Consider the following 22,563-nt stretch of genomic DNA (forward strand, 5'->3'; position numbering starts at 1 on the left):
TCAGGAGCCAGAGCTCGTGTGTCTTTGGTCTGCTCTAATCTGGAGCTGTGCCCCTGTCCCCCCACCCCCCACTTCGTGTCTTATAACATTGATGTTCTTGTAGTGTGCAAACCAGCTCTCTTGTAGAAGGCCTCCACTCTTCCCCTCGATTAGATGTGGGTTGAACATCTTGATGTGAACTCTGCTTGGGAGATGCTGTGTTCTCCCCGTGAGTGGAGGCCAGTTTGCTCAGCACCGGGGACGCTAAGCTTCTTGACCCTTAGGTGGAGGTGGTGTCTGTCAGACGAGACCCCACCCCGGGAAGGGCCCTGGGAGCAATCAGCGGTCCCCGTGGGTTAGCGGACGACCGTGATCCTTGCCTAGATCAGTCGTTAGGAAATCCAGGCGGATCTGTGTTGCCCCCACCATTCTGGGCACACACCTGTTTACATTCACCTGTCAAGAGGGTTTTTTAAATCAAATTTGTGATGCTGCCTTTTCCCTGAAGTCCTCAGTTTTTAAGAGGCAAATACATGCAACCGTTTACAACCGCGGTACGTGCAGAACCTGCCGCTGCTCAGCCTGGTGCCTCCTCCTGGCCCTGCACAGCCAGACACCGTCGTCGGGGCAGATACAGACTCCCGAGAAGCAAAGACTGGGGTTGTTAATGGGGGGAGGTGCGGACAGCAGTGGCTTTTCTGTAAAACTAGTGGACAGCATAGCGATCCGTGAGGCGGCAGGTGGTTTCTGGCTCAGACCTTGCATCTCCGTGGGCGGCCAGCGGAGCGGTTTCAGCGCGGCGGCAGGGGTTCTGACCTCTGAACCTCATCCTGTGCAGCCAGCACCCCTGCCATTTTCATGCTTTAGTCCCTCACTACCCTGTGATTTAAGTAGGAAGGACACTTACTGATGGAAAGAAAACAATCCTTGGTCAGAGTCTTGAGTGTGCTAGGAGGGTTTCCAGACGTGAGAAATGTCTGATTGAAGCTTCTCCTCTGCTTTCCCCGTATTAAGCTTGCTGTTTATGCTAGGAATGTTTGCCACAATGAGTGAATCAGTACATTTTCACGCAAGTTTTTATTGGGCGGGAATGATGGTTTTGTGCCTCCTGTCTGTCGCACCCGAGGGCTCTGTCTCCTCCTCTCTGCCAGCCTCTTGGGAAGAAGGAGGCCGCTGCCCACGCCGGCTCCCTGCGCCCTCACTCACGTCAGCAGAGCGGCATTGGATGTGCACCTCTCCTCCTCCTTCGTTCGCATCCTTTTGTTAATTAACCAACGAAATGAAACTAGTGGGGCTGCTACACGGCTAAAATTAAATTACTTAATGTTCTTTTGCCCTTCATTTATCTAAAGATGGAACTGTAACTCATGTAACGCGCCTTACATATGGGAGAAACTTGCTTACATTTGTAGCTAATTGATCTGGCCTTTCCCTTGTGAGTCGCTTACGAGTTCCGGTGTTGGAGCACACAGCTGTGTGTGTGTTGTTGTGTATGTGCTGCCTTCCCATCTGAATTTGGCTCCCCAGACAGCAGCCTGATTAATTCCAGCCACAGGAAAGTGCTTCTCTGATTTGGTTCAATGGGATTTCGATTCGGAATGCAAGCTGTAAACTGCTCTCGTAGGCACCTACCCAGCCACTTCTGTGTCACATGTATGAAGCTTTGTAAACCGTGTATGTGCATCTGTGTAAGTCGTAATTGCTGGTGGTGAGGAAACGTTAGAATCAGGAACACTCATGGATGTGAAGTCATTTTCAGGTGGATTTAGAATGCAGCTTGAGCTTCAAAGTGTGGGAGTAAATTGGGAATCTTGAGTTATCAGAACAGAACATGACTTCCCTGTGTCATAAAGCTTCCAGGGAAATTCCTACTTCTGGTCACAGGTCCATAGACTTTTTTTTTTTTTTTTTTTTTTTTTGCGGTACGCGGGCCTCTCACTGCTGTGGCCTCTCCCGTTGCGGAGCACAGGCTCCGGACGCGCAGGCTCAGCGGCCACGGCTCACGGGCCCAGCCGCTCCGCGGCATGTGGGATCCTCCCGGACCGGGGCACGAGCCCGTGTCCCCTGCATCGGCAGGCGGACTCTCCACCACTGCGCCGCCAGGGAAGCCCCATAGACCTTTCTTGACGTTAGTACGTTTTCTCGATCCCCGAGTTGGGGTTATGGAGCACGTGGCTGCTTGATCTCAGGGCTCCTGGGTGCACAGTAAAATCACTGCTGACTGACCTCAGAGGGTTGGCAGCTCCTGTTCCTGCCCTTAAATGGCTGGGCCGGAGGGTGGGGGGGTCCGGGCTGCAGTTGGAGCGTGAGACCATTGGCGATTGTTGTGACTTGTCAGAGTCCACCCTCCCACGCGGTCGCCACCCCAGCCTTAGAACGCCGGGGGCAGAGGCCTCGGAGAAGGTAGGGCAGCTGTGAGTGAGGTGGGGTCCGTGGCGGGACGTCCCAGGACTAAGGACCAGTGCTGGGACCTTAGGTCCCCAAGGAAATGCACTTTATAAATAAAGAACATGTAGTTAGAGTCTAAATTCTGCAGAATAAGCTCTTTTATTCCCACAGTATTTCTCTGCCTTTGTTTTCACAGACCAGCTCAACTAGTGAGCAAGAAACACAAGCTCCAAAGCCAGAGGCGTCCCCACCAGTCTCTGTGGCCGCAACCACAGAACAGCAGGAGGTGAGAGTATTGCCTTGTTGACGCCCCGAGAGCCCTGCGGTCTGCCCCCTGCCCCCACATCCACGCGCCTCACGGGCCCTCGAACAGAAGCTGCCCTGATGCCTCACAGCTTGCCACTCCAAGCCCGGCTTGTGTTTGAGAATTACTGTCAGAGCATCAGCCAGATGAGGGCTGCTTTGACAGGTGTCTCAACAATCTAGTAAATTAAAATGCAGGACTGTTCATTATTAATCAGTTCTGCTGTGTAAGAGGCGTGCTGAGCTAGGACAGTGCTCACCTGTCCCCGCTTGTCCCCACTTGTCCCCCAGGACGTGACTCGGGCCCCTCAGAGGCCACCCACCGTGCCGCTGCCCACCACACAGACCCTCGCTCTGGCGGGACCAAAGGTAGGAGGGACCTTGCTCTTCCCCGGGGGGCCTTCTCAGATTTAGACAACTTTTGTGTAAATAAGACGAACTTAGTATTTTCACGTACACAGTAATGTTTTGTTCTGAGTAGTGTGTAATCCAGAAAGCATCAGGACCCTGTGTTTTCTATACTTTTTTTAAAAAATATATTTAATTAATTAGTTTATTTTTGGCTGCGTTGGGTCTTCATTGCTGCGTGCGGGCTTTCTCTAGTTGCAGCGAGCAGGGGCTACTCTTCCTTGCAGTGTGCGGCCTTCTCATTGTGGTGGCTTCTCGTTGCAGAGCACGGCTCTACGTGCACGGGCTTCAGTAGTTGTGACACGCGGGCTCAGTAGTTGTGGCGCGCAGGCTCTAGAGCACAGACTCAGTAGTTGTGGCGCATGGGCTTAGTTGCTCCGCGGCATGTGGGATCTTCCCGGACCAGGGCTTGAACCCGTGTCCCCTGCATTGGCAGGCGGACTCTTAACCACTGCGCCACCAAGGAAGCCCCCTGTGTTTTCTTGATTAAACCAATGAGACATGAGTGCATTTTAATTAGCTGATTTCAGAGTTTAACCTCCCCGGCCCTCTGTCTTCACTCCCCAGACCGCATTTCCTAGTCCACTGGTAACCACTCTGCGCTCGGTGTCCGTTAAGTCCCTTCCCCACATTCGTTCCCATTTGTCTGGCTGCACTTTGGGCCTCAGAGGTCCACGTGGTTTATGGGAGGCACTGCTTCCTCCGCGTGAATGGAATTCTGCTCAGTGTGCAGCTTCCTAACTTGTCTTGTTCGTAAACGTATCTTGGAGAGCTGTGCCGTCAGTACGCCCGGGTTCAGCGTAGGTCATGGCTTCGAGGTGTGACAGGGCCCTGGTTTCAAGCTTAGCAGGTGTCTGGCCTTACGTACTAGATGTTCTTTTTTCTTTAACGTAGACATGGTCTTTTTTAAGGCTTCAGTCACAGACAGCCATGCCAGCTAGAGATGGGGGCTTGATTTTGTTTGAGACCAGCTAACGGCTTGGCTTTTGGACTGCGATTCTCGTGGACTCAGGGATCAGACTGCTCTCTGGATTTTGTGTTGGTCACTCCCTTGCTTCCTACAAATGGTTCCACATCTTCACGTGCCCCTGAAATGAATCCTTTCATTTGCCGTGTTAAGCTTCATGGACGCTGGCTGGGCTTCTCATTCCGTTGTCGGTGGCGTCCTGTGTCTGTTCTCCCGACAAGGAGCATTGGGTCTTTCCAGACTCTTGCCGGGAGAAACAAGCTGCTGTGGGTGGCAGCCCACTCCAAAACACGGCCCAGGCCAGCCCCAGAGCCTCTGGCAGGCAAGGGGCTCGAGTCACCACGGCGCCCCAGCCCGGCCAGCGTCGCTGGTGTGGGCGGCGAGGGTCCTCACTGAAGGCTGCACGTGTGGACTCATTTTCTGGCTCAGGCTCCATGCGTGGGGTCACGCCGGGAGCCGCGCACGTCGTGGTGAAAGCGTGTGGCTCAGCTTTTCCAGGGTGCGCTGCAGTTGTTGGAACGCTTGGTTACAAGCAGACATGTCCCCGGTCCCCACCGCCCATGTCTCACCACCTTGACTTTCTTCCTGCAGCCGAAAGCGCACCAGTTCAGCATCAAGTCCTTCTCTAGCCCCACGCAGTGCAGCCACTGCACCTCCCTGATGGTGGGGCTGATCCGCCAGGGCTACGCCTGTGAGGGTGAGTGCGGCCTGCGAGCCAAGAGGGGCCGGGCGTGGGAGTCACGGTGAAGGCCGGCAAGGCCAAGGGCAGCCTAGCCGTGAGGGGCCCAGGGCACATGCTCCTTCTCTGGCTTTACAAGTGCTCGGTGAAGGTCTCTGAGTTGAGATCATGCTGCAGTGGACAGCGCGCTGCTCTGGGGTGACCAGGGTGTCTGTTGGTCCTTGTTTGTTACAAAAGGTAACATCCACGTCCCGTCCACATCCGTTCTCCTGCAGGATGAGGAAAAGCAGAGAGTAAGAAGAACTTTACGATCTTCCACTATCAAGTCATTTAGAGATACGCACCACTGTCTGGTCTCTTTTCTGCTAGTTTGTCATTGTTAGCATTTTAGGCCTCTGTGTTGTGGTCTTGCCCTGCGCTGGGGCTGGGCGGGCATGCGAGGCCAGCCGAGGTCCCGCGGTGAGAACTGTGACGAGCCTGGGGCCGGAGCCCCCGAGCACAGGCGCCAGCCCCCCAGCGGGTGCTCGTGAGTGTGTGGAAGCGTTGCCCGATGCCAGCGCACCTGAGCGTTGTAGGAACTGCGCTAAAGCCGTCTCCTTCCTGGGGCGCCACGCACGCCTGAGGCGACTGCTGCTGTGGGGGCGCAGGTGTGACAGTGTGTTCTGTGCTTTCGCAGTGTGCTCATTTGCCTGTCACGTGTCTTGCAAGGACAGCGCTCCCCAGGTGTGCCCCATACCCCCCGAGCAGTCCAAGCGGCCTCTTGGTGTGGACGTACAGAGAGGCATAGGAACAGCCTACAAGGGCTACGTAAAGGTAGGACGTTCCCCCCGCTGCCTGCCCAGGCAGGCGACCCAGCCTGGTGACCCACGGCCTTGCCCAGCTACCCTGGAAATTGGTCCCTTTGCTGCATGAAGCGACCCACATGCCGGTCCTGGGAGCCCTCTGGTCCTGGGAGCCCTCCCCTCCTGGGGTCCTGAGGGACCCCCCGCCCCAGAAACACACTCAGCATCAGCTGGGGCCTCTCTTCCCCACGTCCTGGGCTGATGCACTTAAGGTTTCAAAGCCAAGTGCCATTTGAAGGCGCTGTGCCCGGCCCGGCATTCCACGCTGCTCCCCGTCTGCTGTGGGCATTCCATGCTGCTCCCTGTCTGCTGTGAGCACACCCATTCGTTGAGCTGTCTGCACTGTCCCCTGCGCCACCTTCTGTCATGGGCAGAGCCCCTCCCCAGCACTGCCCGAGTCATCCTGGGCCCAGCCTGGACTGGCCGTGCAGCAGCTAGGAGCGACCACTGCACAGCAGCCGCCTCCACTTGCCGTTGTCCGGCCCAGAGGAACATGGTTACTTTGATCTGCAGGTCCCCAAGCCGACCGGGGTGAAGAAGGGGTGGCAGCGGGCCTACGCAGTGGTCTGTGACTGCAAGCTCTTTCTGTACGATCTGCCCGAGGGCAAGTCCACCCAGCCTGGCGTCGTGGCCAGCCAAGTCCTAGACCTCAGGTCAGTGTGGTGTAGTCGATCCTCGTTCTAGGAGGTTTACTTGACTTACATGTCTGAGAATGAGAGTTTGTTGCCTGGTAGCCTTTAACCCCATTTCTACCTTCACGCCCTTAGTTATTGGGCAGCTCCAAAAACAGGTGCCTGCTAGAAACTTTCCTGCTGTGAATGTTTTTGCCCTGAAAGATTTGCCAAATAGGCATCTAATACGTACCCAAGAACAAGTAGAAAAGATCCCCGAGACACACTGACAGCCTGAGGTGGTCTGTGCTCTGTCCTCGTGAGCCCTTGTCTTCGTGTGGCCACAGCGTTTGCTGAGTGGCACCGTCTCTTAGGGCTTCCATCTCTAGTCAGATGCCTTCCTGCCATCCACATACAAAAAGGCACAGCACCCTTCCCTCCCCACCTTCTCTGTGGTTAACTCTGAAATGGACATAATAGCAACGTCGTGAGGTCCTAGGGTTGTTGGGAAGATTAATTAAGCAAGTGAATAGACAGGGTGTGCTTAGCTCAGAGCCTGGCGAGCGGAGCTACTGTCGCTGCTGCCACGTCCTCTCCTCACAAGGTGGAGTGCCCGTCCCTCTGTCACCCACCCCCAGTGCCACACAGCATGGCACGTGTCCGGGGCTAGGGCCTGGCCTGGAGCTTCGTTCTCCAGCATCGGTCTTCGGGGGGCCCACGGGCAGGGGTGAGCAGCTGGGCACCTGCAATGTGGGAGCGGCCCCGGGCGACCCTGCTCACCCCTCGCTGCACACAGGTGTGCCCCTGGCCCAGCAGTGACGAGACCGCTGGCAGGTGTCCTGAGATGAAACGCTGCCCGTAGCCCAGGGTTTAGAGCGAACTGGAGGTGATTCCGTGGTTATCTCAGCACATTTTATTCCCGTTTATAGCCAGGTACAGGCCAAAGCAAAGAGGTGGTATGTTTGTACCTGTGGAACAGTCTGGCACAGTATAGAACAGTGTGACTCAGGAAGGTGGTTTTATTCTCAGTCATCCGTAATCATTGAAACGCATGCAAGATTCTTGTCTTTTGTTTGTTGCCTTTGTCATTATAAGCATTTTCTTATCCTGGTGGAGGCGAGGAGCCTCCCTTGTATTCTAGAAAGTATCCTTTTTCATACCGTTCCTAAAGGGTGGAGGACAGAGTCCTGTGTGCGTGCCTCTTTTCTGATATTCTGAATGTGTTATTTCTTACCAGAGATGAAGAGTTCTCTGTGAGCTCAGTCCTGGCTTCAGACGTCATACACGCTTCACGCCGAGATATTCCGTGTATATTCAGGGTATGTTTTCTTTCCGATTTTTTAGAGACGTTTCATTAATGATAAAAAGTCCGTAGGGGGACTTCCCCAGTGGTTAAGACTCCGCAGTTCCCCTGCAGGGGGCACAGGTTCAATCCGTGGTTGGGGAACTAAGATCCCGAATGCCACGTGGTGCGGCCAAAAAAAAAAAAGAAAAGAAAAGAAAAAATCCATGTGGTTAAAGTGAAAGGAGTGTTGTGAGCATTTCCTTGTCTTGTAGCAAGGGGCTCGCGCACATCCAGAGCGGACCTCCCGTTTCTCCAGATCCTTCACACCTGTCGATGTGTCCCGTGTCGCCCGTCCCCCTCCCCGTACTGGGTAACGGACCTGCTCTGCACACAGCAGAGCCCTGTCTCCCCAGGGTCAGGCCCTCCCGCTCCGTCCTCCCTCCTCGGTCTGTGTCCCGGCTGCTCCAGTCCAGTGCGCTAGATGCTGGAGGCCGACACACGGTTGGCTACAGATGAAATGGACCATTCAGCCTCCCTCCTGAGGACTTGCTGGCCATTAACTGGAGCAAAGCCGGGGAGAAATTAGTAGACATTGCTTATCAGCGGTCTTGCTGGCTGAGTTGGAGTGTCCCCTGCTGAGCTAGTGTTAGATGCTGTGGCATCAGGAAGCTTCTAAAAGATGGGGGACCCCCTCCCCCTCCACTGGGAATTTTTATAAGTGCAGAGAAGTTTGGCCACAAAACCAAGTGTATGGATCACTTTCTGTGAAATCACGTCTCTTCAGAAACCGTCTCTGTATACAATGCAGAGAATCCCGTCATTGTGTGCCCAAAGGATGGTTTATAGCGACTAAGGTGTCCCGTGTCCCGGTAAGTGTTTGGGGAGCGCCCACAGGGAAGTCGTTTGTTTGAAATCCTGTTGTCCCTCGACGTGTTCTGAGAGTGTTTCTCAGTTGTGATCAGAGCATTCAAGAAGGCAGCTTTCGAGTGAACAGTGAACCGCAGTTCTGGCCAGAGCCGAGTCACCTGAGCTCTGGCGAGGCCGGGCTGCGGGCGCTGTGTGAGAGCCAGGCTGTCGCGGCCTGCGGGTGGCTGGACCAGGACCCTGGCGGCCCGCAGAGGCGAGCTCTCCGGGCAGCAGCCCCCGCCCTCACCCCTGCAGGCCGCGTGGCGTCGGTTCGGTGTGTCCGGTTGTCTTACGGCTCTTCTCTGTTTTGTTTTCCGTCGTGAAGGTGACGGCCTCTCTCTTAGGTACACCTTCTAAGACCAGCTCGCTGCTCATTCTGACGGAAAATGAGAACGAAAAGAGGAAGTGGGTGGGGATCCTGGAAGGCCTGCAGGCCATCCTCCACAAGAACCGCCTGAGGAACCTGGTGGTGCACGTCCCGCAGGAGGCCTACGACAGCTCGCTGCCCCTCATCAAGGCTGTCCTCACGGCCGCCATCCTGGGTGCGTTTCTCCGCGTCCCGGCTGCCTGTGGGCTCAGCGGTGTGGCCCATTTGAACTGGTAGTTTCTCCGCCGCTTTGGAAGCAGACGGCCCGCGCGCCGGTACTGACCGCTTTACGTTGTTCGCAGACGGGGACAGGATCGCCGTCGGCCTCGAGGAAGGGCTCTACGTCATAGAGGTGACCCGGGACGGTGAGTGAGCCGGACGCCCAGGCCGCCTGCTTGGCGCCACGCACGCGGGGTCGGTGGTGGCAGCGTGTAGGGTTAAGACAGATCCCCTGGGTGAGAGCAGTAAGTCGCCATGTCAGAGAGCTTTATGGAGGAAGGGAAAGGCCAGCGGCTGAGGAGAGGAATGCGCCACAAATAAGACAGATGCTCAGTGACTGTCTGCCTCGTGTCCCCCAGCCCTGAAGGCTGTGGGCAGGGCCCACCCGGTGGGTCCAGTGAAATGCAGAGACCAGCCTCGAGGGCGGGTGGTGAGCTGACTGCCGTGTATGTTAGGCCCTTCAGGGAGAGGACCGAGCAGGGAGTCGGGGCAGGGAGAGCTTCCCAGGAGGAGAAATGCTTCCTTAATTCCTGGGTGCACTGAGGCCTTACCAAAACTCGCCTTCCTTTGCTTCAAATTTTGACCTTTCATTCTTCCCAGAAGAAAAAGCAAAAATACCCACATGTCTCCCCGCTTCACCGCCCTGGGCCCAGCTCTGGGCGCCTCCCCCAAGGAATAGGGAGTTGCCCCGAGGTGGTGGTGGTGCCTTCCTGATGGGCCTGGGGTCCCGACACAGGCACAGTGGAAGAAGGGTGAACACGTGTGGCCTTGGGATGGTGGCTGCTGCCACAGGCTGTTGTCCCTCGGGGTCCAGACCCCCGGCTCTCGCTCAGAGCCCAAGTGGAGGCCCTGCCCCAGTTAGGGTATCGAGGGTCCTGGGTTGGTCTGGGGGCCCAGTGAGCAGGTGGGAGCCTTCAGCGAGTTTATCCAAGGATCCAGTGAGGTTTTTTTGTTTTCCAACGTGGTTCCTGGCTTCAGGGATGAGCCGGAAGGCCGTCCAGATCCACCCACGCAGGGCCTCACTGCCCTTGGCACCTCCCAGCCAGGGCCCTGGTGCCAGGCGTGTGTGTGAGATGACGAGGAGGGGGCGCTCCGGGTGGGGCGCAAGCAGAGGCCCTGGCCTCACGCTCTGGCCCCCATCCTGCAGTGATCGTCCGTGTGGCCGACTACAAGAAAGTGTACCAGATTGAGCTTGCCCCCAAAGAGAGAGTCGCCATCCTCCTCTGCGGCCGGAACCACCACGTCCACCTGTGTCCATGGTCCTCCTTCGACGGCGTGGAGAGCAGCGTGGACGTCAAGCTTCCGGAGACGAAAGGCTGCCAGCTCATAGCGACCGGGACGCTGAAGAAGAGCGGCCCCACCTGCCTGTTCGTGGCGGTGAAGCGGCTGGTGCTCTGCTATGAGCTGCAGAGAACTAAGCCTTTCCACAGGAGGCTCAGCGAGCTTGCGGCCCCTGGCAATGCACAGTGGATGGCCGTGGTCAAGGACAAGCTCTGTGTTGGCTACCCTTCCGGGTTCTCTCTGTTGAGCACCCAGGGAGATGGGCAGGCTCTAAACCTGGTAAATCCCAATGACCCCTCGCTTACGTTCCTCTCACAACAGTCTTTTGATGCCCTTTGTGCTGTGGAGCTCAAAAGTGAGGAGTACCTGCTTTGCTTCAGCCACATGGGACTGTACGTGGACCCGCAAGGCCGGAGGTCACGCACGCAGGAGCTCATGTGGCCTGCGGCGCCCGTTGCCTGTAGTATGTATATGTTTTCTGTTGCCCTACCCCGTTGCCGCTGTCGCACCACCGGTCAGCATGTGTCCTATTTGCTTTGGTTTGTCCTCTAGCTCCCTTAGCTGAGTGGTCGCGAGAGGCGGGCCCCGCGGCTTGCTGCGGGGGCAGGGTGGTCCCACTGCCACACCCCGGGCCCGTTGGAGTGGGCTTGCCCTCCTATCCCGCGGGCACTGCGGGGGCCCCTCAGCCCAGGAGCCCGACGGAGACGGCTGGCCTCCCTGGGGGAAGCCCAGGCCAAGGGAAGACAGGACCTGAGCTGTTTTACGTTTTAAAAGATGTTCTTCGTGATGATGTATAAACTTACACGGTGATGAAAACAAGCTAAAGGTTTCCAGTGACCAGAAAATACTCAGTTCTGATGTCCAGGTCAGAGTTCCTCTCGGGACAAATATTGTTCCGAGGGGTAGGAGCCGTTCTGGAGAACAGTTGTTGCTTCATCGGCTCAGTTACGTGTCCTTCTGCGTGGATGCCAGCGCTGGGCACGAGGCCCTGGAGTCTGCACTCCACAGGGGGCGCTTCCTGCTGGGCCTGCTGTCTGAGCACTTTTTAAAGACCCTAAACCTCCCATTCTAGCCGCTCGATATAGAGTATAGCAGGTGGGCTGCATCATGAGGCCGGAAGGCAGAGGGACGAGGAGTGAGTAGGCAGCCGCAGGGCACACGTTGATTTCCAGCTGTTGGGGGCTGGGGTCGTGGGGATGGGACGTGGGAGTTCAGTTTTTCCTTCATTACCTAAAGGAACAGTCTTGCGGCTGCCTCGTTGCTGGCTTCCCCAAGCTGGCAGAACAGCCAAGGCGCTGGGACCAGGAGCCAGGCCCGTGAGGGGAGCTGCCGGCCTTCAGCCGGCGGAGGCTCGCTGGACGTGTCCCGGCCTTGTTAGCCCTTGGCCAGGGCCTGGGGTGCGGTGCGGGCAGCCAGAGCCAGCAGGAAGGGCCGAGGCCTGGCCCTGGCGCTTCTCCTGGTCTCTCCCTGCCACACCCGCTCGTCTTCGTGGGCGGCCAGTGCAGGAATGGCCTCAAGACCACCCGGTAACGTCTGACAGGATGCAGGTCACTGAGTGCCGTGTTCTGTAATCTTGACCGTGAGTGACCTGGCGGGGACGCCCGAGGTTCCTGCGTTCTCCCCTGATTCCAGCTCTTTCTCCACCTTTGTGCTCTCGTCTCACCTCCATGCACAGTACAGATGCCAAGTCAGTTTTAGAGCTGCCAAAAGTAATTCAGTGACTTTGAGGCTGGAGAGCTAGAAGTGTGGCCTGCTTGTCCCAAGCCCCGTCCGAGCATGCGTGTGTTCTGCCCCTTCTCCTGTTCCCCGGGGGGCGGGGCTGGGGGGCGCTAATCGGTCCCAGCCTACCGAGGAGGCCCCTGAGGGCCACGTGGTGAGGTGACCTGCACAAACTGCACAGCAGAGTCTGGCTTCACACTTGGACTGTCAGACTCCACGGTCCATGTTCTCGCCACTGATTTAACTTTTTAGTTCAAATTTTTCTTTAGACTGGACATCTCAGTTTATCACTTTATCAGTAAGTCGTACGCACAGATCTCTCCTGGCTCCCTGCAGATGAAGCCCCACATGCTCACAAGTAAGAAGAGCTGCCCCAGAAGCCCCCATGTGGGGGAAGGTCCTCTGAGTCGCTTCAGGGCCCTCTGGTTTCTCTGACCATCTTTTTCGCGTGTGGCACTCAGAAGGCCTCATGGTTTGTCTCAGATGTCACTTCTGGGACAGTTTGGTGACTGGTTCCAGCATCTTTTGTCTGTTTCCTAAACCCTGTTGTATTTTCTTTTTTGTGTTCAAAAGAACAGGTGTGATCAGAGAGCCCATATGGAATCTGTAATAGCAGCATAGCAGAAGCTTTTTAGAAATTTACCTTCAGTTAAGCGTAACGTGAGGAAGATTAACCCTGGAAGGTAGAAGGACCAGGAACCAGGGCTGAGCCAGAGCCACCTGCCAGCTCTGCGTGCCCGCCCGGGCGAGGCTGTGTGATGACAGCATGCTGGGACCCCAGCCTTGTGCCTCCCCTGGCAGGATGGCGGGATGCAGCCCCCACCGCTGCTTTCTCTCAGATAGTTCAGATATTTTTTACCGCTGTCCTAAACGTGGGAAAGGCCCCTTAAACTTCGGGTGCCACAGGGCCACCAGTCCTCGGTCTCACACGTCTGGTTCGCTGGGAGGGTTTTCCGTCACGACCTGAGGATGTCCCATCCCTTAGCGGGGAAGGGGAGAGACAGCACCAGCTCCCCAGCTCATTGCAGGAGAATAACTGTCGTTTTACCACATGTGTGTTCAGACCCGATTCCAGGAGGGCGGCCTGAAAGCAGCCCCAGAGTGAGCCAGCACCCCTGCCCAAAGCCCAGCAGCCGTCTCTGGGTGGAGATTTAAGTGTTTACCCAGAAATCTGACCTTTGGCATCTCTGAAAGAAGGGATTTGCCTTAAGAAACAAGACATTAGGCCCCTGCCTGGATTTCAGATGTTTCGAGCCTGAAGTGACAGGGTTCTGCAGTAGTTGTATAAGAAAGCTAAAGGGGAAGCCAGGTGTTTAAACAGGTCACCTTCGGCACCTATGGCGATGGTACTGAAATGCTGTTTAGTTTCAGGAGTGGAGGTAAAGCGTTCAGCCGTCTGTTGTGTTTGTCTGAACCTTCAAGTGAAGGTTCCCTCTAGAGTGAGGGGCAGGGCCCCTGCGGCCTGGGCCGTTGCACCCCACGCTGGGCGGGCAGCCCCCGGCACTGGAGGGGGGCGGGCCCGGGCTCACCACTCTGCTCCGTGTGCGCCAGGTTGCAGCCCCGCACACGTCACGGTCTACAGTGAGTACGGCGTGGACGTCTTTGACGTACGCACCATGGAGTGGGTCCAGACCATCGGCCTGCGCAGGGTAAGGCCCAGCGGTGCCCGGCCCCTCCCCCGGCCGCCCCCCCCCCCCGCCCCCCCCCAGCAGCCAGCCTCCCTCTCTGGTTTCCAACGCAGATCCGGCCACTGAACTTGGAGGGCAGCCTCAACCTCCTCAACTGCGAGCCTCCCCGCCTGATCTACTTCAAGAGCAAGTTCTCGGGTGAGCCCTTCTCGGGGGGAGCAGAGGACGGGGGCTGGAGGGGGCCTGCCTGGGAGTCAGTGGCCCCGTGGCCCTCCCCCCGGCCCCACGGAGCCACAGCGGCCTTTCCTTGTCCTGCAGGAGCGGCTCTCAACGTGCCCGACACCTCTGACAACAGCAGGAAGCAGATGCTGCGGACCAGAAGCAAAAGGCGGTTTGTCTTCAAGGTGCCGGAGGAGGAGAGGCTGCAGCAGCGGCGGTAGGAGCCTGGCTGGGGGCTGCGCTGGGCCCAGAGGACCCCGACGCCTTCCTGAACCTCACGGTGTTTCCTTTCCCCAGAGAGATGCTCAGAGACCCGGAGCTGAGATCCAAGATGATCTCCAACCCCACCAACTTCAACCACGTGGCCCACATGGGCCCAGGCGACGGGATGCAGGTGCTCATGGACCTGCCTCTGGTGAGCCTGCGGGTGCTGTCCCCTGCCCTCCCCACACCCCGGCTCCCCTGTGGCTCCTGCCTGTGTGCTCCTGAGGTGTCTGTCACCGTCTCAGTCTGTTAGGGGTTTGTGAGAAATAGCTGTCAGCGGTGCTAAAACATCTCAGTATATGGGCACGTAGCATACTTCGTGGGGTTTTTTTTTTCCCTTAAAAAATGTGTTTTCTGTAGAATTTGACTTGGCCTAAAGTCACTATTGCCAATTCTTAGCTCAAAACTGACCTGATACCGCTGTCCAGAGGTCCTTCCCAGCCCGTTTTGCCTGTCGAGGCCCAGGGCCCCGGCCTGCTCGTGCTGCAGACTTTGCACTTGGCCTGCGCGCTCTGCCCGGGGCCCGGCTGTGCTCCCCCAGGGCGTGCTCACGTGCTCACGTGCTATTCTCTCTGCCCAGAGCGCCATGCCCCCCTCCCAGGAGGAGAGGCCGGGCCCTGCTCCCGCCAGCCTATCCCGCCAGCCTCCGCCCAGGAACAAGCCCTACATCTCGTGGCCCTCATCAGGTACCAGGGGTGCCCGGGGCAGGGCCTGGATGCTGGGACTCCAGGCTTTCAGTTCGTCTCTGAACTGTTTTCCCCGAGATGATCAATGGCTGCCTGTGTTCCGTAGGTGGATCTGAGCCCGGCGTGGCTATGCCTCTAAGAAGTATGTCTGATCCCGACCAGGACTTTGACAAAGAGGTAAGACTTGCCCAGTTACAAGGGACAAGGCCTGGGGTCTGCAGCTCCACACATGCAGGAGACTCGAAGCAGCTGTTCTTTGGAGAAAGAGACTCCATCTCCCCTGCAGCGGCCACGTAGGGCCCCAGTGGTCACCAGCCCCCCCGGAGCTCCCCACTCATGACCGCTCAGGCTGAGCCAAGGCCGGGAGGAGGGAGGACGTGGACCCTGTGGCTGTGTGTTGGGAGAAAGATGTGGATTCTCGCCTCCAGGTCATGGCCTCAGGGAGACCGAGGCCTCTGCGGCCTGGTGCTGGGCCTCCTTCCAGGCCCTGCTCCTGAGTCACCTGGTCCCTTGCCCCCAGCCATGGCTGCCCGAGGCTGGGCCAGCCCCAGGAGGATGCCGCTGAGAGCTCAGGAGGCATCAGGAGGGGGGCCAAGGAGCTGCTGGGGCCCGGCTCTCCTCCTGGGCACTGACTGCGGGTGAAAGATGAAAGCCCTCCTGTGAAAAGTGCAGGAAGGCTTCTCCCGTCTAGACTCTTCCGTGTACTTTTATGCACGTGGCTGTAACACGTCAGTAGGCACGTTCCTTTTAAAGCACAGGTGGCCTCACGTGTCTTGCTCTCTCCTCCTCTGACTGCCCCCTGGGATCGGAGCGTGGGGGGCCAGGTGGGGGCATCCCTGGCTCAGGTGTTCTTGGGCTTTCAGACCCAGCTCCAGGTGGCAGTGTCCTTGGTTCCCTGTGTGTGTGGTGGGGGAGGAGGTTGGGAAGAATGGCAGCCTGAGGGCTGTGCCCCAGCGCGCTTTTGTGGGAAGGAGGACAGAGGCTGGCTGCGCTGGCTGTTCTAGCAGCCTCAGCACCGACAGCACGTCCTCATGGGGGCTGCTAAGCTGACAGCGGGAACCAGAAGGGCTTCGCCTCACGGGGTCCTCACCTTCCTGGCGTGGCCAGCTTTTCAGGTGTGGATCGGCTGCTGCTTCCTCTGGGTCCACGTTTGCGCCCTTTACCCGTCTTCTCTTGAGTCACCATGCTTTCCTCTTAACTCGTTTATAGAAACTCTTCATAGGTTGTGGGTGTTAATCTGTTGCAGGTACTTTTCCCCTTACTGCTGACTTTTTAATTTTGTCTTCAATTGTAAGGGCATTGTCATACAGAAATATTTAATTCTCGTACAGTCTAGTCTTTATCTTTTTAATTAAGATAAACATTCTCTTGTAGTCTGAGAGCTTGGTAGGGTTTTCTGTTTGTCATTACGTCGTGAAAGTGTCTGCGAGGGGGTGTGAGAGTGAGTGTGTGTGTCTTAGCATGTGTGTGCGTGCGCAAGGAGCTGAGCTGCTTCTTTTTAAGGTACATGACACGCTGGCCCTGCACCACTTCCTTCCTTCCAACTTGAAGTGTTACCCTTTATTATTTGTTAAATTCCTTTGTTTACGTATCTCTATCCCTGGAGCCTCTGCTGCACCACCTGTAACCTGAGAGCCGGTAGAGCACATCTCTTCATTCCCACTTTTCAAAACACTTTCTTAGCTTCTCCTTCAAATAAATTTTAAAATATTTTTAGGGGCTTCCCTGGTGGTGCAGTGGTTAAGAATCTGCCTGCCAATGCAAGGGACACGGGTTTGAGCCCTGGTCCGGGAAGATCACACATGCCGTGGAGCAACTAAGCCCGCGAGCCACAACTACTGAGCCCACACGCCTAGAGCCCCTGTTCCGCAGCAGAGAAGCCACCACAATGAGAAGCCTACACGCCGCAGCTAGAGAAAGCCCGCGTGCAGCAATGGCGACCCAACGCAGCCAAAAATAAGTTAAAATTTTTTTTAGATTATGGAGCTTGTTGACTCCATCATAATCTAAAAAAAGTGAAAATTGTGTTGAGCTTTTCTCTGGGATTGTGTTGGATTTGTAGATTAATTTGGGGGCCGCTCACCATCCTGACCTTCCCTGTGTAGGAACACTGCACGTCTCTCCCCTTGATGGGCTCCCTCTTGCAGGTTGCACGTGTTGGTGGCTAATAAGTTAATTCTTAAGCATTCCAAGGTTCTTGTTGCCATTGTGCATAGAGTATGATCCTCTTAATGTGGGACAGTGAGAGATTCAGCTGGTGAACATTTTGATGCCAGTTTTTCCGTCTGTGTTTATCAGTGAGGTTATCTGTGCCTTCTTTTCTGAGCTGCTCTCTTTAGCTGTCTTCAGGGCTGCACCCGCCTCAACTCTGGCTTAGGAAATCCGGACCTCTTAGTTGCCATCATACAGGGGTTTTCTTTTCCTGGAAGGTTTCATAGGCCTCCCTTAAAAGGGCCTGAGGTTGATGGCTAGAGAGGTCGGTCTTCTGGGGGTTTTTTTCTTATTTTTTCCCCTGCAACTATCTGTTTTGAAAATTTTCAAACTTCCAGGAAAGTTGCAAGAATGGTAGAGTGAATAACGCACATGAGCTGTACCTAACCCATTTTCCCCATTTGGGTTTTTGGGGAGGAACCAGCAGAAAGTGAGTTGCAGTATTACCCACCCCTAAGTACTTACCCCGCACCTCCCTTGGGAGGGCGTCTCCCCGCTGCCCGGTGACGTCCTGTTCCTAAACCTAGAATCCAGCCAGGGCCACGCGCTGCGTTTAGTAGGCACAGCTCTTTAGTCTTCAGTCCACTGTGCAGTTTGTTTACAAAAAGTGCAGTTTTTTTTGCAAAACGTTCCTCAGTCAAGGCTTGCCTGGTTTTTTGAATTGGGTAAACAGTGAAAAGGCTCCGCACCTGTCTCCCAGCCGCCCGGTTCTCCCCAGGGACCAACAAACAAGTGTGTATGAGGGTGCGTCCTGACTGCACACATCGTACCCTTTATCTGAGAGCAAGGCTGATCCCTCACATGACCAAACACAGTACAGCTGCCATACTGATGAAGCCACCTGCGTGTCCCCATAATGTCCTTAAGCACCTTTGCTGGCGCGGGACCCAGTCCCCAAGCACGCGTGGCATTTAGCTGCCTCATCTCTTTGGCCCCTTTACTCTGGAACAGGCCCTCGGCCTGTCTGGCATAAAGCACATCTTCTAGAACACTCCTCAGTTTGCGTGTCTGACATTTCCTTGTCTTTTGAGATTTGGGTTGTGTCCCCCAGGATGGAGTACGGCACACAGGACGTGGTGTCCTTCTTGGGGTGTTGCATCCTGAGGTACATGGCATCTGTTTGTCCTGTACTGACCTGTTTGTTCCTCTTTTTAAGTTTATTTAAGTGAAATTCACATAACAGAAAGTAACCATTTAAAAGTCAACAATTCGGACTTCCCTGGTGGTTCAGTGGTTAAGGATCCACCTGCCAATGCAGGGGACACGGGTTTAATCCCTTCCAGGAAGATCCCACATTCCGTGGGGCAACTAAGCCCGTGAGCCACAACTACTGAGCCTGCGCTCTGGAGCCCTGAGCCACAACTACTGGGTCCACGTGCCACAGCTGCTGAAGCCCGTGCGCCTAGAGCCCGTGCTCCACAACAAGAGAAGCCACCGCAGTGAGAAGCCCGCGCACCGCAACAAAGAATAGCCCCTGCTCGCCGCAACTAGAGAAAGCCCGCCTGCAGCAAGCCCGCGCGCAACGAAGACCCAACGCAGCCAAAAATTAAAGAAGTCAACAATTCAGTGGCTGTTCAGTACATTCACAGTGTTGTACAACCACCAGCTCTGTCTACTCAGAACACTTCCATCACTGCAAGATAAAACCCCTACCCGCTGAGCAGTTTCTCCTCAATTCCTGCCTCCCCCCAGCTCCTGGCTACCACCAGTCTTAACAATCTAGGGATTTGCCTGTTCTGGGCATTTCATGTAAGTGGAATGAATCAGACAGTACCTGGCCTTTTGTGTCTGGCTTCTTCCACTCAGCATCATGTTTTCAAGGTTCATCCATGTTGTAGCGTGTATCAGTAAGTTGTTTCTTTTTATTGTCAAATAGTCCAGTGGATAGATGGACCACATCTTACGTACTCATTGGTTGTTAGGAATAGTGCACTAGGAACAGCTGCGTACATGTATTTGTTTTGAGTACATGTTTTCACTTCTTTGGGGTATGTACCTAGGAGTGGGATTGCTGGGTCATATGGCGGCTCTACTTCTAACTTTTTGAGGAACCACAGCAGCTGTACCATTTTACATTCCCACCAGCAAATGTACAAGGGTTGAGTCCACATCTTTGCCAACACTTACTTTTTTTCTTACGAGAAAATTTTTTTTCAATAGCCATCCTAGCAGGTGTGAAGTTGTATTTCATTGTGGTTTTGGTTTGCGTTTCTCTAATGATTAGTGATGTTGAGCATCTTTTTCATGGGCTTATTGGCCATTTGTGTACCTTCTTTGGAGAAATGTCTATTCAAGTCTTTTGCCCATTTTTAAATTGGATTATTTGTCTTTTTGTTGTTGGGTTGTAAGAGATTTTTATATGATATGGATAGGGAATTCCCTGGGGGTCCAGTGGTTGGGACTTGGCATTTTCACTGCTGTGGCCCGGGTCCATCCCTGGTCTGGGAACTAAGATCCCATAAGTTGTGTGGTGTGGCACAGCCAAAAAAAAGGATACCAGACACTTATCAGATATGTGATTTGCAAATACTTTTTTCACGTTCTTTTGGGTTGTCTTTTCACAATTCTCTGTGTCTTTCAGTGTACAGAAGTTTCTAATTTTGGTGAAGTCCAGTTTTTCTGTTTTTTTCTTTTGTTGCTCGTGCTTTGGATGTTATACCTAAGAATCCATTGCCAAGTTCAAGGTTATGAAGATTTAGTCTGTTTTCTTCTTCAGAGTTTTATGGTTTTAGCTTTTGTTTAGGTCTTTTTTACATTTTGAGCTAGTTTTTGTGTGTGGTGTGAGGTAGGGGTCTAGTTTAATTTTTTGCAGGTGAATATCCAGCACCATTTGTTCCTTCCCCCATTGAATGGTCTTGGCACCCTTGTTAAAAATCCGTTGACCACAGGTTTATAGATACATTTCTGGACTCTCAGCTCTATTGCATTGGTCTTTATATTAATACTACCACGCTGTATTTGATTACTGTTGCTTTGTAGTATGTTTTGAAGTTGTAAGTTTGGGAAGTGTGAGTCCTCCCACTTTTTCTTAGTATTGTTTTCACTATTCTGAGTCCTTTGCAATTCTGTATGAATTTGAGGATTGGCTTTTCCATTTCTGCCCCTCCCCAAAAAAATCCGTTGGAATTTCAGTAAAGATTGCATTGAATCTGTAGGTTGATCATGTCGGGGAATATTGCCATCTTTACAGTAGTCTTCCAATCCATGAACATAGGGTGCCCTTCCGGTTATTTAGGTGGTCTTTCATTTCTTTCAGCGATGTTTTATAGTCTCAGTGTACAGATCTTTCACCTTCTTGGTTAAATTTATTCCTAGCTGTATTTTATCCTTTTGGATGCTATTGTAAATGGCATTGTTTTCTTAATTTCCTTTTCACAGTGTTTATTGCTGATGTCTAGAAACACAGCTGACTTTTGTGTGTTGATCTTGTACCCTGCAGCTTTACTGAGTTTGTTCTTTGTGGAGTTCTTTAGGATTTTCTGTCTGTACAGAGTCGTGTCAGCTGTGAAGAGAGGTGCTTTTACTTCTTCCTTTCCAGCTTGGATGCCATTTTTTCTGGCCCTGGCTGGAACTGGGAGCACAGTGTCGAATAGCAGCGGTGAAAGCAGCAGCCTGGTCTTTGTTCCTGCGCTGAGCGGGGAGCTTTGCCTTTCACCGCCAGGTGTGAAGTTAACTGTGGGCTGCTCACGGACACCCTTTGTCATGTTGAGAAAGGTCCTCTCTGTTCCTCATGCTTTTATCGTGAAAGGGCTTCACGTCTGTGACCTCTGACTGCTTGGTTGCCATGCTGTCTGGTTTCTTCACTGTGGAGTTACTCCTTTTTGGAATAGTTACTGAGTCATTTGTGGGGTTGGGCCTTGGTTTATGATCTCTCACCAGCAAGGACCACGTGACAAGCTTGCAGAGCGTGCTCTCATGACAAGAATGGAGCCAGCAGGGGCTACACCTGCCCAGGCAGCATCGCCTCCACAGGCCCAGGGCCATGGTTCTCACGCTGTCCCTCTTTGTCTTCACAGCCTGATTCGGATTCCACCAAACACTCGACTCCATCGAACAGCTCCAACCCCAGCGGCCCACCAAGCCCCAACTCCCCCCACAGGAGCCAGCTCCCCCTTGAAGGCCTGGAGCAGCCGTCCTGCGATGCCTGAAGCTGCCGGTCACCGCAGCGGGGCCGGGGGCCCAGGTGGCCTCCTGTCAGTGCCAAGACTGAGCTGACCCTCCAGTGTTGTCCAAGGAAATGTAGAATCGATTTGTAGATACGGAGATGAAGAAAATACTTTATTATAATAATGATTGGCTTTATGCCGCACCGAGGCGGTAGGCCAGATCTGCTCATCTGCACAGCTGTTCCGTTTGCACACGAAGGACCGCCTGCGGCCCCTCCTGCCCAGAACCAGCTGAGGCAGTGCGGGGGGCCCGTGACGCCAGCCTCCTGCAGACCCCAGTGGCGCCGGGGGGCTCTGCAGGAAGCAGGCAGCTCGGGACGGCCTCGGTGCCGCGTCTGTTCCCTGTTCCCTGAAACTGTTTCCTAGGACCTTAGGAGAATAGTAGGAAGTTGTGTATCATTCCCAGTGTCCCTAGAGTTTTGAAGACAGAGGAAAGTGGAGCTTAGTTTGTGGCCTTTTTATTCATTTAGCCATTACATAGTCAGATGCAGAAGTCCTTCTGCCGACCTTGTAGCCATGGACAGAGGCCCATTCAAGTGAAGCCTGCCCTGTCCTGGTCCCTCATGTGTGTCAGTCCGTTTCCGGTCACAACCACGAAGTGTCACCCGTATCTACTACTGTGAAGTCAGCTGTGCTCCGTTTCCCGCTCGCTTCCACAGCTCTGCCTCCTGCTGTAAAACCAGTGAGTGTCGTGCAGCCGGGCCCCGAGGCCTGCGGGCCGAGAGGAGGCCAGAGCCCCGGGTAGCCCCGCGGCAGGTGCCAGGACCCCCGCCCCGCATGGAGCCCCGTGATCAGTGCCCTTCCGGATCGTGTAGACTCGCCGCCACACTCCACCCGGTGGGCCGGCCGCAGCGCCCGCGTGTACCTGCCTGCCTTCCCCGCGGCATTTGTGAGTATCAGGCAGCCTCCTGTCTCTGTAAAGGCTTGCGATTAACTTGCCCCGCTGGGCTTCTCCCTGTTCTCCCGCCGGTCGATGTTCTCGGTGGCAACGCTGTTGAAGACGTGCACTTACCTTGAGTCGGCACTGAGTGACCTGGGCACCGTGGCCTGCCTGTGCGTGTCACACGCCCAGCACCCGCCTGCCCGCCCCCTGGGCCTTCTGCTGGGGCTGGCACCTGCTGGGGGTTCTGGTTTTTACTTTTTTAATGTAAGTCTGAGTCTTTGTAATTATTGAATTGTGAGAACATTTTTGAACAATTTACCTGTCAATAAAGCAGAAGACGGCAGTTTTAAAGTTCTCAGTGGTTTGTCTGAATGTGACCACCTGTCACCTGGTGTCTGCCCTCCCCCCCCCCCCCCCAGTAGCGCCCTGTGCTGGAAAGCACCGTCTTACCTGTGGAAGCCATTCTTGGTCATTTGCTCAGGCGGGGTCCACACTAAAGGTTCGTGTCCACGTGGCAGGAACCAGCCGCCAGAGCTGGGACCTCTTGCCTGC

At 54.9% G+C, this 22,563-nt stretch overlaps 1 protein-coding gene across 2 annotated transcripts in view; it reads left to right on the plus strand.

Annotated features, from left to right (window-relative positions):
* Window positions 1-22,349, plus strand: part of CDC42BPB (CDC42 binding protein kinase beta) — a 114,584-nt gene extending 92,235 nt beyond the window's left edge. Inside the window, exons 22-37 of one of the 2 annotated variants that reach the window (XM_079914237.1) lie at window positions 2,564-2,653; window positions 2,962-3,039; window positions 4,637-4,742; window positions 5,401-5,537; window positions 6,080-6,219; window positions 7,415-7,496; window positions 8,694-8,910; window positions 9,038-9,100; window positions 10,102-10,698; window positions 13,506-13,603; window positions 13,696-13,780; window positions 13,901-14,018; window positions 14,099-14,216; window positions 14,646-14,751; window positions 14,858-14,928; window positions 20,979-22,349. In XM_079914237.1, the coding sequence (XP_079770363.1) occupies window positions 2,564-2,653; window positions 2,962-3,039; window positions 4,637-4,742; window positions 5,401-5,537; window positions 6,080-6,219; window positions 7,415-7,496; window positions 8,694-8,910; window positions 9,038-9,100; window positions 10,102-10,698; window positions 13,506-13,603; window positions 13,696-13,780; window positions 13,901-14,018; window positions 14,099-14,216; window positions 14,646-14,751; window positions 14,858-14,928; window positions 20,979-21,110 (2,238 nt within the window). In that variant the 3' untranslated portion in view covers window positions 21,111-22,349. Of the gene's footprint in view, window positions 1-2,563; window positions 2,654-2,961; window positions 3,040-4,636; window positions 4,743-5,400; window positions 5,538-6,079; window positions 6,220-7,414; window positions 7,497-8,693; window positions 8,911-9,037; window positions 9,101-10,101; window positions 10,699-13,505; window positions 13,604-13,695; window positions 13,781-13,900; window positions 14,019-14,098; window positions 14,217-14,645; window positions 14,752-14,857; window positions 14,929-20,978 lie in introns of those variants that run through there. The other variant, XR_013827254.1, reaches the window with a different exon arrangement.
* Window positions 22,350-22,563: the final 214 nt, after the last annotated feature.

The sequence above is a fragment of the Stenella coeruleoalba genome, assembly GCF_951394435.1.
Source record: "Stenella coeruleoalba genome assembly, chromosome: 2".
NCBI classification, from domain to species: domain Eukaryota; kingdom Metazoa; phylum Chordata; class Mammalia; order Artiodactyla; family Delphinidae; genus Stenella; species Stenella coeruleoalba.